This window comes from Lactuca serriola, chromosome 5, assembly GCF_051521515.1.
Source record: "Lactuca serriola cultivar US96UC23 chromosome 5, Lser_US96UC23_V15, whole genome shotgun sequence".
In the NCBI taxonomy this organism is placed as follows: domain Eukaryota; kingdom Viridiplantae; phylum Streptophyta; class Magnoliopsida; order Asterales; family Asteraceae; genus Lactuca; species Lactuca serriola.
The window spans coordinates 189,266,523-189,278,989 of NC_136412.1; the positions used below are offsets into that span (position 1 = coordinate 189,266,523).

General features: G+C 33.7%; 2 protein-coding genes across 2 annotated transcripts; both read left to right on the forward strand.

Annotated features, from left to right (window-relative positions):
* The first annotated feature begins 6,605 nt into the window (after window positions 1-6,605).
* LOC145053386 (Serinc-domain containing serine and sphingolipid biosynthesis protein) lies at window positions 6,606-9,266 on the forward strand. The gene is made up of 6 exons (XM_079001424.1): window positions 6,606-6,945; window positions 7,153-7,389; window positions 7,535-7,646; window positions 7,758-7,932; window positions 8,013-8,250; window positions 8,788-9,266. The coding sequence occupies exons 1-6, from the start codon at window positions 6,771-6,773 to the stop codon at window positions 9,081-9,083; spliced, it is 1,233 nt and encodes a 410-aa protein (XP_078857550.1). The 5' UTR covers window positions 6,606-6,770; the 3' UTR covers window positions 9,084-9,266.
* A 685-nt stretch (window positions 9,267-9,951) lies between these two features.
* LOC145050034 (uncharacterized) lies at window positions 9,952-12,226 on the forward strand. The gene is made up of 3 exons (XM_078998353.1): window positions 9,952-11,013; window positions 11,115-11,127; window positions 11,247-12,226. Exons 1-3 carry the CDS (start codon window positions 9,952-9,954, stop codon window positions 12,224-12,226), a joined length of 2,055 nt encoding a protein of 684 aa, XP_078854479.1.
* Window positions 12,227-12,467: the final 241 nt, after the last annotated feature.

Below are 12,467 nucleotides of genomic sequence, written 5' to 3' on the forward strand. Positions count from 1 at the left end.
TATGGAGTACTTTATAAGGTTAAGGACTTATGAGTATGTTGTACTATGATAATAGGTGGTGGAGCCTGTATCAAGTGATCCGAGAGTTGGAGTTTACCTTTCGAGTCGACATCTGCGAGGTGAGTTATCCTCACTATATCGATAGGGTCTACGGCATCAAGGCCGACCCTTTAATTGTCATTGTTATGTTATGCTACATGTGGTTATGATATGTTAGATCGGAATCAGGGTAGACAGTATGTTATGCTCTTATGATCCGTAGGGATTGGTATGTTAGTAACCTGCTAGGTCGGTACTCTAGTTACAGGAGAATTCTATGATTGATGATCAGTGAGATAGATATGTTTGATGTTTCTATATGCCAATATATGATAGTTATGCGCACATGGTTATTTGCTTGTTGGTTGGGTTGAGGCGATCCTGCTTTGTGCTGAAGGCCAACATACCCTATGAGCGGTCCGGGGAGATTGTAGGCCCACGTGGCGGATTAATCATGCCGAAGGCTCGGGATAGATCCATACAGATTGTAGGCCCTGTAGGGCGGTCCAGTCAGGCTGATGGCCCAGTATGCATGTTGACTGATTGATTATTACTGATATGGTATTTTTCAGTGTAATATTGGTATTTTGGGGGTAGCTCATTAAGCCCCCGGGCTTACATTTTTCAGTTTATTGTTTTAGGTACCTCAGGAGTTCATGGTTGGAATATCTTTCTGCTTCTTCTTTTTGAAGAAAAATATTTTGATTGTAGGTTAGTGAAGAATTGTCATCAACTTTCTATGGTTGAGTGGTGTTAAATGAAGAAAGAAGATTCATAAAATGGATATAAATTTTTTTGTTCGAGCAAAGTTGACAAATGTTAGTTTTCTCTTTTGATTTAAATATATGTTTATGTAACATCTTTATATATATATATATATATATATATATATATATATATATATATATATATATTCAACCACCCAATGCTCTTATTTTTTTACTGTAGTTTTTCTATTTTGATTATGTTTATTTTCTATTATTTTTTTGTTGGGTTACCCTACACAACATATTTAAAAGACAATATTTAAAAGATAACATAATTTTGAACATTTGATATGTAATTATCATGTATATGCACCTATGTATGTTATAAATTTATAATTAAATATCTTTATGTTTAATAATTGAAGGGATTAAAATGACGCATCAAAACTAATTATTTAGAAGAATATAATAATAATAATAATAATAATGTAACGCTTGTAGATCCGGGCTAGTCAATTTAGAGACGATAAGCATCAAAAATGACTTTTTGATGGAAGATTATTTAGAAGGATTAATCTTAACCAAGTTGTAATATATTACAAGGATTCCGTACGTATAAAGAACGCCGGAATCCAAGTTATAACGAAGAAGTTATGACCTGTCGAAGTTTCGCGATAGAACCGATACGACACAGCGCGACGTAAATAGTGAATTTACGTTAGAGCAATATTTGGCCTTAGCCATCTAAATGAAAGTCGTAGAATACGTTAAACCGAGAGCGTGCATAAAAAGAACGTCCAAATCTGACTTCGTATGAGGAAGCTATGATTTTCTGAAGTTTCGACTTAGCAGTATGCAGCCCGAATACTCGATTTAAGATCGAGCGGTCTTTAGCCAAAACAATCTAAACGAGAATCGAAGATCTCGTTAGTAGCAGCGAAACGATGAAAATATAAGCGAAAACGGACGTCGGATAAAGAAGTTATAAATTTATAACGAAGTTTTTCTGTCTCAACCTACTAAAAATAAATAATAAAAAATAAATCAAAACTAGCTGAGGGAGTCTAAACGAAAGTTGTAGAGCGTAGTCTCACCTACGCGTGGATATAAAGAACGTCGAAAATGGAGTTCGTATGAAGAAGATATGAATTTCCGAAGTTTTTAAATAATTAATATTTATTATTTAATCTTTAAATCGGATAGTTATCCGAAGGAGTCAGCAATCCGATCCACACTACGCCCAGCGTAAGGCTGTACGCCTAGCGTACAGCGAAGCATGACGAAGCCTCGTACTCGAGTGCTCCGATGATGCATGCAGTGACGATTCCGAAGCATTACACCCCGCGTATCGCATTACACCCAACGTAATGCGAGGCTTCAGCCTCTATAAATAACAAGCGAGGGCAGCCTCATTCTTTTGCCATTTTCTTCCTTTCTCTCTAAGCTTTTGCCTCGGTTTGCGTGCCAATTATACCCTAAAGCCCCGGTATTATTCCCGAGCCCCGAAGCAAGTTCCGAAGCCCCGAGGATCCCGAAGAGCGTTATTCCCGAGCCGAAGCTCTGCCCGCGAGAAGCCCGATTTTTGTGAAGATCTTCCAGATCTACCGAAGAATACTACTTCTGCAAGTCGTAGTGCTGTTCGATCATCTTCTGATCAAGTGAGTGTGTGGTTACTTTCTTCTAACGCATAAATACGAAGTATTTTATACGAAATACGTGTTATGTGTATATTATGTTGTTATATGTGTGAATGTATATTCACTTTCTTCTACCGCATAGATATGAAGTATTTGCTATGAAGTACGTGCTAGGTGTTTATAGATTGTTTGTTTACTTGAGATAGATGTTGAAATAATGTTTTATACATGTTTTAAAAGATTTAAACTGTATATGTGTTTGCATCTACAAATATGTTGGGTAGAACATGGGTAGATGAAATAGTTGATGTGAGATGAAATAATAAGTATTTTTGAACTCAATGTGTTCATTAGGTATTTTTGAACTCTATGTGTTCACTTGGTGTTTGAACCCAATGTGTTCATTAGGTATTTTTGAACTCTATGTGTTCACTTGGTGTTTGAACTCAATTTGTTCATTAGGTATTTCCGAACTCAATGTGTTCACTTGGTATTTTTGGACTCAATGTGTTCATTAAGTATTTTTGAACTAGATGTGTTCACTTGGTGTTGTTGAACTGAGTGTGTTCACTAAGTGTTTTAGAACTAAGTATTCACCATATGTTTTGAATTAATTGTTCACTATGAGTGTTAGAACTAGGTGTTTGTTAAGTATGTTGAACTAAGTGTTTACCCGTCGTAATTTGTGGACCTTGGTAGTGGTGGACTCTGTGTTAATTCCTTAGGTCAATCCTTAGGAATAAATGGATAAAGGATAGTTGATTCTTAGGGTAAATCCTTAAGAAATAAAGGAGATCATGGGAATGAGTATTTGGGTTGATTGTTTGATAATTGAATATAATAAATGTATTATTGTGGGTTGAAAACCCTATATGCTCACCAGGCTCCCAAGCCTGACCCACTCAGTTTTCTTTGCATTACAGGTAATGGCACAAGAGTATAAATTGGTGGACTTGACGAGAGATTTTGGATTATAGATCAGTAGTTACAAATAACTGTTGTAAGGTCTATTTTATATTGTTTATGCTTTTGGTCTGTATCGGAACATGACATTCCGAGGTTTTATTATTTAATGAAAATACATTCTCTTTGAGAAATGTTTTGATAAATTTTATGATATTTTGTTTTGGGAACAAATTCCGCAACCGTTTTCTTTAAACGATTACTCTGATTTATAAAACAAAGCATAAACAAATCAGTCTTTTCTGGCCGTGAATTTAGGGATGTCACAAATAATAATAATAATAATAATAATAATAAATATACATTTCCATGTACCGCATTTATTTGAAACTCACACTACAACTCAAGAGTTTTCTAATTTATGTATATTTATTAGTTACAACTCAAGAGTTTTTAACTTATGATTATTAATTAGTAATCACTAATAACTTTTTATTTTCCTTTCTTTTATAAGGTTGTAAAGTTTTTCTCATTAAAAACATTAATGTATTTGAAGAGATTTGTGATTGAAATATGAAGAGTTAATATAAATGTTATAATAGATGTTTTAGTGTTTTTATGTTATTAAAATTTATAGTGTTTATTTTTCATATTTTTTTATTATTCGTTGTATATATATATCTTTTTTAATATAAATGTTATAATAGATGTTTTTCTATTTTTATGTTACTAAAAGTTGCAGTTCATATTTTTGTTCATACGTTTTGTTACCCATTATATTATCATTCATTTGATATATAATTTACACAATTTTAAATGGTTTATAAAATTATCAAATAATTGTATATATCACAATGACTTAAAAATTAAACTATAATGTTTAATAAAATTAATATGTTAATTATATATTTGCTTTACTACTAACATTTTGTTTCAAAATAGAAATATTAAATAATAATTTTGTAAAAGTTATTATTTTAACTATATAATTCTATTGTCGTGCAACGCGCGGAGATTCGCCTAGTATATATTATATTTGCAAATGAAAATTATGTAAGAGGAAGATAATTGTGTAATTTCTAAAAATCTTAGAAGTAAATCAAGTTAGGACTTGAATTTTAAGAACTTTGGACAATTACAATGCATATATTGAAACAAAAAGAACGTGTTGTGGTGGGTTTGGGTACCTAAGCTTAAATACCTTCTAGGGTATATTCACTTTATATTTGCAAGTGAAAGTTATGTAAGAGGAAGATAATTGTGTAATTTCTAAAAATCTTGGAAGTAAATCAAGTTAGGACTTGAATTTTAAGAACTTTGGACAATTGCAATGCATATATTGAAACAAAAAGAACGTGTTGTGGCGGGTTTGAGTACCTAAGCTTAAATACCTTCTAGGGTATATTCACTTTTCTCATATATATATATATATATATATATATATATATATATATATATATATATATATATATATATATATATGATTTCGTTTTTTGTTTCAAATAAAATCAAGTGAAGTTACAAACAATGATCATTCTAACTCGATTATTTGTATGACAGATGATGAAGAGAGGCAGTTGCTAATTCCCTTCTAAAATTTTCACATTTTATGCTTTTATATATTTTATATATACATTTTAGAAAAAACTATTGTGATGTTTGATTATTTCAAATACAAGGGCTGTGAGGCTTTAAATTTGTCATGTCCAAATTGGTATGTTACTTTTAAGTGTCCATATATTTTAGTTACATACAAACAATAGCTCTTGAAAAGCCTCAAGACTTGCAAGATCAATTAATCAATACCACCTCTTGACACCTTTTGGCACAAATTCTATTGCCCCAAATGTTAAGTGGAACTGCTCAACATCAATCAAATTTTCAATTTCAACTAAATTTAATTTGTTCTTGCTTCAAATCAAAGATTTCGTTAATTGGTTTTTAAAAATTTAACATATGCTAGTGCATCTCACCATGACACCTACAATGATGCATAAGGGAATCTTAGACAATTTGAAGTAGTCACCATGACACCTACAACTAAATTTCTTTTGTTTATAATAAAAAAATATGTTATGTCTATAAATGATTTGTTAATAATAATATACATTAGTTCAAGGATAATCTTCAAAAAATCTTGAATTTCATTTTCATTTTATAGACTGTAAATTACATGTTAATAACGATTCTTGAGACATTGAAACAATGCGACGATATATAATTTTGACTTGATTGACATTGAAATCCATGAAAGTTTATGAGATTTAGAGATATTAAGTTGTCTTTGATGTTATTGCAAACAACGGATATGAGATTTTCAAGCAATGGAAGTCTAGATAATGTAGGGTTTTTTTTTTTTGTTTTTTCGAAGCTAAAATGTATGTAGTTTGCGGACCACATCTGTAACCCTCCGCATCAGAAGAGGTGGGCCAAACCTATGCAAACTGTAATAATAAGTCTTTTTGTTTTTTAATGTATGCAGACTACTGAAATAAACTAAAATTAACCATACAACAATTAAAAATAATTCTAAGTCAAAATTTATCTAGTTTTATTCATATACAAATCAAATATAAAGATCATCGTGATTATATGATTTTTAAATACATTTATATAAAATAATTAAACATAATAATTACTAAATAATAATAAATAAAATTGTTAATTTAACGAGCAACATGTTCATTTTGTTAAATTTTTCAAGACGATGGTTATTTCTTCTGTAAGTTTCAATAGATTTGATAAATTTTAGTGATTAACTTTATAATTTATTAGTATTTGGTTATAGACAATGTAACACAATATATATATATATATATATATATATATATATATATATATATATATATATATATAATTTATCAAACGTTTTTGAAATTATATAAAAAATATATTTAAACTGTTTATAATATACTTCATAATATTATTAAAAAAGTAAACATTGTTAAAAAAAATAAAACAAATATATGTTAAATAATATAACTTAAAGTAACGTGAAAAATGGTTTGAAGAGAAGATCGTTGCGCCATACATTAGTTTTTAAGTTTTTAAGTCAAATGTCTTTAAAAAATTACTGTAAACGACCAAGTGATGTGGATGTTTTGCATAGCGTTACTAGAAGTGATTTTTTTCTTTTTTTTTTCTTTATAAAAAAACAACCCCATAGTTTGAAATAAGGACCATTTCTACAATAATCACCAACTTTGAACCAAAGATGTAATATTCACCAAAGGTGTGGAACCAAACATGTTATTTATTCTATTGAGAAATAGGAAAAAAGAAAAAAAAAGGTTACATGCTTTAACAAAAGTTTGCAAGAAAATAAATTATGGAAAAGGAAGGTCGGTCCATTTATCAAAACAAAGCAGTGAATAACGTGAGAGTTCGTACAGATCCGTTAATCAAAACAGAGGTAGCTTGAAGCCTTGAACGAGCGAAATTGTTATCGTCTTCGTGCCTGTGAGAAAGGAGAACGAATTTCAGGATGTCGTGTTTGGTTGGATGCTGTGCGTCTTTGACTTGCGGTTTGTGCACATCGGCGGCATCAACAATCACAAAGAAATCAGCTAGGCTCGGCTATTGCGGTCTCTTTGGTCTCTCTTTGATCGTCTCTTGGGTCCTTCGTGAAGTCGGCACTCCTCTTTTGAAGCAAATCCCATGTTAGTTATTCCCTTTCACCTCACACCCGAATTCGTGATTAGGGTTTGTTTGTTTGAATGGTTTCATGAACAATTGAATTGAATTTAGTGATTTCCTTCTCCAGTTTCGTGCTCTTAACTGGTTCAGCTTATGTCCTATCACTTTATTCTCTGAAATTTAAGCTAATTATCAGTAACAATCAAATTTTTTTGTTTTGTGGTTTATAGGGATAAACACTTCCGATACTCTGTCGGATGAATGGTTCCAAATGGAAGCTGTTCTTCGTGTCAGCCTTGGAAATTGCTTGTTTTTCACAATACTTGCTCTTTTGCTGATTGGTGTAAAGGATCAAAACGACACACGTGATGCTTGGCACCATGGTGGATGGATCTTCAAGATTGTGATATGGGCTTTGCTTATCATTCTCATGTTCTTCCTTCCGAATCCAGTCATATCAGTCTATGGTTAGTTACCCTGGCAATTAGGGATAATTGCATGAAATAGCTATGCAACTTCATTATTTCATGTTACTTAATATCATTATATGCAAATCTGCTTGCCTCAAGAAAATGTTTAGTTGATATAAATCAAAACACTTTAAATTTGCAGGATGGATATCAAAGTTTGGAGCAGGGTTTTTCTTACTAGTCCAAGTGATTATATTATTGGATGCTACACATTCATGGAACGATGCTTGGGTTGCCAGAGATGAACAAAAGTGGTTAGTTCAAGTTTCTATGAAAAAATTATCTTAAAACCTGTTTCTTTGGTTAGAAAAATTACAAAAAAACCATTACATTTTTACCTTTTTAATATATACTTTACTTTTCAGGTTTGTTGCTTTACTTGTGGTATCAATCACTTGCTATATTGCTGCCTTTGCAATTCCAGGAGTACTATTTATTTGGTTCAATCCCACTGGCTATGACTGTGGTCTAAATATCTTCTTTCTTGTCATGACAATGATTCTTTCACTTTCATTTGGCATCATTGCGCTACATCCAGCTGTAAGCATTTCTTTTTTTTTTTTTCAAAAAAATTGTGATTTGACTTATATCAAAAGTTTATCTTCCAAAACTAACTACAGGTGAATGGTAGTCTTTTACCCGCATCAGTGATCTCAGTTTACTGTGCTTATGTTTGTTACACTGCTCTCTCTGCTGAACCCCGAGATTACGCGTGCAATGGTCTTAACAAATCAAAAGCAGTCACAACAAGTACACTTATTCTTGGCATGCTTACAACTGTTCTTTCGGTTTTATATTCCGCCCTTCGTGCTGGATCTTCTACCACCTTCCTTTCCCCTCCATCTTCTCCAAGAGCAGGTAATATCATATCCTACTATCATTTCTTTCTATTACAACATTCTAGTCGAATTACAACATTCTAGTCGATAATCGATAATCGATAAACAAATATACGAAATGCAAACAATCAAATCGCATATGAAACAGTAAAGACTTAGGTGCCGTTTGTTTTGTCGAAGCGAAAATGTCTGAAGTCTACAGACCATCTCTGCAACCCTATGTGTAGCAGAAGAGGGGAACCAAGTTAACATAAGATGTGAAGAGGTTTGAAGCAAAAGGTTAAGTGCTGCGCCACGCAGCACACGCGCAACAGTTTTTAAGTCAGACGTGACGTCTTCTGAAAAAAAAATAACAAACAACTGCGAAGGGCCAAGTGTTGCGCGTATGCTGCGCGACGCAACAATAAGTTGTTAGAAGAGGTTTTTTAGAAAAAACACAGCACCTTATACATGATAAACTTGCGAGACCATGCGCATATAGACTTGACACAACTACATAATCTGCGAAATATTCATTGGACAATTGTTCCATTCAGACTAATTTCTTTGACTACAGGCGAAAGAGCATCGCTTCTAGAATCCGATGAACTGGAAGAAGGGAAAAAAGGCAAGAAAGATAGTGAACCGAGGCCCGTGACTTATTCATACATGTTTTTCCATTTGATATTTGCATCAGCGAGTATGTATTCAGCAATGCTTTTATCGGGGTGGAGTAGTTCGGAAAGCTCGGATCTCATTGATGTCGGGTGGACATCGGTTTGGGTTCGTATAGGCACTGAATGGGTCACGGCCGGGCTTTATATTTGGTCCCTACTTGCCCCGCTTATGTTCCCGGATCGTGAGTTTTATTAGATGTTTGTTTGTATGATGTGTTAATGTGGTATGTGGATATGGGGTTTCAACTTAATGTGTTATCATGTAAAAATGTAAATTCAAAGTATTTGGAATAGATATAAGGGGGTGTTTGAGATTGGTTATTTAAAGCAACTTATGTGGTATCATGTGGAAGTTTGAAAAAAAAAAGTGTTTGGATTAGGTTATGTTGTATTAAAGTGAAATAAGTTGATAAGTTGTTTTTAGTTTTTGACAATTTCATTGTAGAACGAGTTTGAAATATTGTCTTTCTCATTCATTCTGAATAAGATCATCGAGTTCCATTTTAGAAATCTTCTATTTCATCCATTAAAAAATTTGGATCAGCTACTTTCATATTTTTGAACAATTTACCCAACTTTGTATCCTTCTGGCGAAAATCCTTTACATACTCGAATAGGAAGTTCTTTGCCTTCGATTAACATCTTTTGCTTTGCACTTGAGGTCTGGTAGCAAGAATCTCAGAAAAAGTTCTAATATCTCTCGGGTTCATCTTTGGGGAATATGTCTATGTGAAAGTCTCTCATTCCATAGTTACTAGGATCGCTTGCCCCCCTACGTTTTTCGTTCCAGATCGTACGGTCCAGAAACGGGACCAATTGCGATCCAATCGTTTCCTAGATTGCGACCCAAACGCAAAATCGACCGACCCTAATCGCTTGAATTGTCGATTGGATTACACTAAGGATCGCGATTTCAACCTGAATCCGTCGCGCCATCAATTACAGGAACGCCGACCCATCAATTTCAGGAACGTTCGGGCAAAATTGAAAATTAAAAAAAAAAAAAAACACATCGGGCAGCTGAAACGTTGGTTCCAGAATTGGGGAACCCAAAAAAAAGAACGATGATCATGAGGTATGGGGAATCAAAATCAATTAGGCAATTCTATTACTCTATTTCATATTCACGGTATTCTTCTACACCTTCAAACACCGAAACCAATTTCTTTGTTGGAAAAATGGTATTTGGTAAAGATAATCCCGTTCCAGAAAGTGTTGATGTTACCTTGACTGATTCTGATAATGAAGATGGAGTTCTAGGCGTTGTAGAAAATGTTGAAGCTCCTCAAAATGTTCAGGCTTCCAAGGTTGATAAACCCCTGTTGCAGGAAGTGGACATAGTTGGTGTATCAGGGAGTAAAAACACAGGGGGTTCAAAGAAATGGGTGTGTAAGCACTGCCATCAAATGTTTAGCAGCTCTTATACTAGAATTCATGTACACTTTTTTGGTGCTGCAATCAGGAAAGCACCAGAAATCAAAAGGTGTCCTACTATACTCAAGGATCGGGTTAAATATCAAAGCTTGTTAAACAGAGTAAATGCTGCTGAATCAAAAGGTATTTCTAAGTCTTTGAAGAACTCTATAATTAATAAAAAACAGAGTTCTACTTCTAAATCTAAAAAACCACTTGAAGATTCTTTTGGTATGATGGAAAGAAACACTGTTGATATGAAGATTATGAGAGCATTATGTGCTAATGGCATTCCTTTCAATGTTCTACGTAATCCTCAATTTCAAGAGATGATAACAGCCATAAACAGGGCACCTGCTGGTTATAAGGCTCCTTCATATGATAAAGCGCGAACCGTTTTGCTTGACGAGTGTGTGAGAGATGTGGAAAAGGGGCTGACTTCAGTGAAGGATACATGGTATACACAGGGGGTTTCTATTGTGTCGGGTGGTTGGTCCAATGTTAAACATCGACCATTAATCAATGTTATTGCTACCAACAGCCGTGGAGCCATGTTTATGTATGCAGAGGACTTTTCTGGTGTAGAGAAGACAGGAGAAGCAATTGCAAACTTCTTGCTTGAAGCCATAGAAACCGTAGGACCAAGGAATGTTCTACAAGTTGTTACCGACAATGCGGAAAACTGTAAGGCTGCTGGAAAGGAGGTGGAGAAGGTACATAAACAAATTTTTTGGTCTCCTTATTGTGTCCATACTTTGAATTTAATTTTTAAAGATCTTGCAATTGATTGTTTTTGGCTAATGGACACATATAGGAAAGGGAAAATAGTTGTTAAGTATTTTCTTAATCACACCCATGCATTGGCTATTTTTAGAGAAAATTCACAATTGGAATTGTTAAAAGTAGCCAAAACAAGATTTGCATCTCATTATATTTTGCTGAAAAGGTTATGGGATTGTAGAGTCTCTTTCTACTACAATTGTCCTTAATTCATGGAGAGAATGGCTGAAAAATACTGATGCAAACACTAGGCAAAGTGGATTATTAGTTGCTGATACAATTAAAAGTGAAAACTTTTGGGATGATGTGGAAAGTGTCCTTGCTGTTACAAAACCAATATTCTTGATGGTTAAATTTTGTGATGGTGAGGGATCAAAGATGGGAGAAATTTATGAGAAAATGGATAACATGCTAGGAGAGATTAAGGATGTCATGATGAATCATCGTTATGCTGAGTATTACCCTCGAGTGGAGAAGATTATACTAGCAAGGTGGGAGAAGATGACAATCCCTTTGCATTGTTTAGGATTTGCATTATCTCCACGATTTTATGATAAAAATTATCTTGAGGAGATGGCACCAGGTGGAGTTCATAGGAAAGCTCCAAATCTTGATAAGGAGGTTATGGTTGGTGTAATGGAATCTTTTAAGAGGATTGCGGAAAGTGGAGAAGAGGAGCGTCTTCTACGTGAGAAATTTGCTACTTTTCACATGAAAAAAGGCCTTTATGCATTGGCGGAAGCTCACATGGATGCAGTGACCATGGATGCTATTGATTGGTGGTCAAGTTACGGGTCAGAAACGCCTGAACTTGCTGTTATAGCAAAGAAAGTTTTATCACAGCCTATTAGTAGTTCATCAGCCGAGAGAAACTGGAGTACGTACTCTTACATACATAATGTCAAGAGAAATCGATTGAACTCCAAAAGGGCTAATAAATTGGTGTTTATACATTCAAATATTCGTCTCCAATCAAGATTCTCCGAAAGTTACACATCCGGGCCACACAAAAAGTGGGATGTAAATCCCGAAAGCACTAACTTGGAAGAGTCAAGTACAAGACTTGAAGAAATGAAGTGGGAAAATCTAGAAGATGTTGAGAGAGTAGCTGATGATGGGAATGAAAAAAGGCAAAGGAAAGAGTAAACTAAGGGATCTTTTGGTATTGAAGTTACATTGTTTTGAACTTTGAAGTTATTTTAGCTTTATTTGGTATTGATCTTTTGGTATTGAAGTTATTTTGTTACTTTTGTATTGAACTTTTGAAGTATGAATTGAAGTATTGATCTTTTGGTATTTAGTATACTTTTTATATTTATAGTCTTATATATTTTAGTAATATATGATACATCGTACTACATTATGTGGTACACCGTTCCACGTACCG